We start from the raw sequence: 2,500 nt of genomic DNA on the forward strand, positions 1-2,500 counted from the left end.
AGAGTAACCCTTTCAGTGTTACCCGTAACGAATAAAGCATGCATGCTTTCCTAGAATGACAAATTAATGAACTGTGGTTCTTTATGCTATTACTGAGCCATACTGCAGAAAAGAAAATTGATAATTAGGGATACCTATTCAAAAACAGTTTTACTCAATGGTCATCTGTGTTTGGTTTGTATAAATCAACTCTTCAATCTCTCTCTCTCTCACCATCATACATTATATGTATAATGTATTCTTGTTTTGTAATTTTAATGCAGGTGACAAAAAATAGGAAAGGGTACGTCTCCCCCCACCTCTCTCTATATCTCTCTTATCATTATATATTATAGATATAATGAATTTTTGTTTTGTATTTCTTTTATGGAGGTGTGACATAAATAGGAAAGGGTATCCCTCTCTGTCACTCTCTAACCATCATGCATTATATATATAATGTATTCTTGCATCATATTTTTTGCACGCAGGTGTGACAGAAAATAGGAACGGGATGAGCTCGCAGTTGGGTTGAGACTCTCTCCCGGGATGGACGTCGAGGCAAAATTCAGCACCGCGGACTACGTGGTGTTCATCCTCATGCTGGCCGTGTCCGTTGGCATCGGCGTCTACAGCTCCCTCAGGGGGAAAGGGGCATCATCCACCCAGGACTTCTTGCTGGGGGGGAGGAATATGTCCATCGCGCCCGTGGCTCTGTCTCTGACGGGTGGGGTCATTTCAGCTATTTCTATCTTGGGTGAGTCATGAAAAGATCTTGTTCCCCTTTTTCGACACTAAGAACGCGACCTCATATCGCCAAGCCTTTAAAATTTTATACAATATATATATATATATATATATATATATATATTTTTTTTTTTTTTTATGAAATGTTGTTCTTTTCGTGTTTATTTCATTACAACTGATCAGTGTTGTTTTCGGACACATATAATACATAAAGCACAATTTTGGTGTGTATCAATAATACTTGTCCTTTAATTTTATACCCCAATCCAGTAATATTGGATGTTTATAAATCCCATGGTGTTCACAGCCTGGCTTGAGATTTAAAAACCACTGGTTTAGATACTTAAAACAATTTTCCCTATGGACGTGTATGAACACAAAAAATAGGAAATTAGAATGACTTATGGCTTGAACGCTATACAGTAAGAAGTTCAATTAGTTTCCTTTATGGAAACTAATTGGAAAGTTTTATCAGTTCCATATACAATTTTTATAAAAGGATATTTGCTCATAAAAGGCATGAAGATTAACTTTCTCTGTTTAAAAATCACTTCACGATAGTTGCCGAAAAAACGTCTGAAAAAACGTCAGGTACACTAGATCTAAATGCTGTTTTGCACATTTCCTGACAGCACGGAATTCTACTAAATGGCGGTATCATGTAAGGCCCTATAGTTCATCGTTGCCAAATATGATCTCTATATTTCTTCATGATATAACAAGCAATTATAATAAATCCTTCACTGTTGGTATGTCCATGCATCCACAGCCTTCATTACTCTCCGTTATGACCCAGAATGCGAGATCAGAGACAAAAAGCTGTCAAGAATATGTTTCTTGATAATGACGAGCAATCCTTGTATAACGCTGATGATTGCTATCTGAGATTGTTTGACCTTATTATTCAAAATGATAGATATTAGTGCAACACGGATTCATACAATGTTTTGAAATGCTAACCTTACTGGCGTGAGATAAGTATTTTCACACAGCTTGCCGCAGTGTTTTTCAGCGCTTGCGCTTGAAATTATAACCACGTCAAGTGCCTAGTGTGCCTATTTTGATCAATAAATCGGTGTTAAGGCAATGTTATCTCTCTCTGTTTTTAAACACATGGCATTACTCAAGCATAAATCATAGAACCAGTTGATATGATCCTATATTTATATGAACATGATTATTCTATAATTTATCAAAACACAAAACAAACTATGACCAAAATACTTTCCCTTCCTGTCCACAGAATGTGCCCGCACGAAAAGTATTGCTAAATCTGTTTTTCGATCGTGCGCCATTACCCAGGCAGTCCGAATTTGCGTTTAAAATGCATGCAACTCTTCAAACTCATCCAGTGAAATGAGGAAAAAGCAAAACAGATCTGGCATAATTGCTATTGGGCTAAACTGAGAGAGAGAGAAAAAGAGAGAAAGAGAGAGAGAGAGAGATTAAGAGACACTTAAAGGGAGAGAGAGAGAAAAAAAAACGAAAATAAGGAGATTTAAATACACGCGCGCATACACACACACACTCTCTCTCTCTCTCTCTCACACACACACACACACACACACACACACACACATATATACATATATATATATATATATATATATATATATATATATATATATAGTCAGATAGATAGATAGATATAGATATAGATATGTATAGTTATGTATATATATACATATATATATATATATATATATATATATATATATATATATATTATATATATGTATTTGTGTTTGTGTGTGTGTGTGTGCGTGTGTCAGCG

The 2,500-nt window shown here is 35.5% G+C and overlaps 1 protein-coding gene across 2 annotated transcripts in view; it reads left to right on the plus strand.

Moving 5' to 3' along the window:
• Positions 1-515: 515 nt before the first annotated feature.
• The window catches only part of LOC122261684 (sodium-coupled monocarboxylate transporter 1), a 32,060-nt gene continuing 30,075 nt past the window's right edge, over positions 516-2,500 (plus strand). For both annotated transcript variants that reach the window (XR_015192659.1, XM_086556299.1), the window contains exon 1: positions 516-736. Coding sequence is in view for 1 of the 2 variants with exons in the window: in XM_086556299.1 (XP_086412425.1) it covers positions 529-736 (208 nt within the window). In the remaining variant the exon portion in view is untranslated. The remainder of the gene's footprint in view (positions 737-2,500) is intronic.

This window comes from Penaeus japonicus, unplaced genomic scaffold (genome assembly GCF_977035675.1).
Source record: "Penaeus japonicus unplaced genomic scaffold, GWHDUDI00000001_assembly GWHDUDI00000032, whole genome shotgun sequence".
Taxonomy (NCBI): Eukaryota; Metazoa; Arthropoda; class Malacostraca; order Decapoda; family Penaeidae; genus Penaeus; species Penaeus japonicus.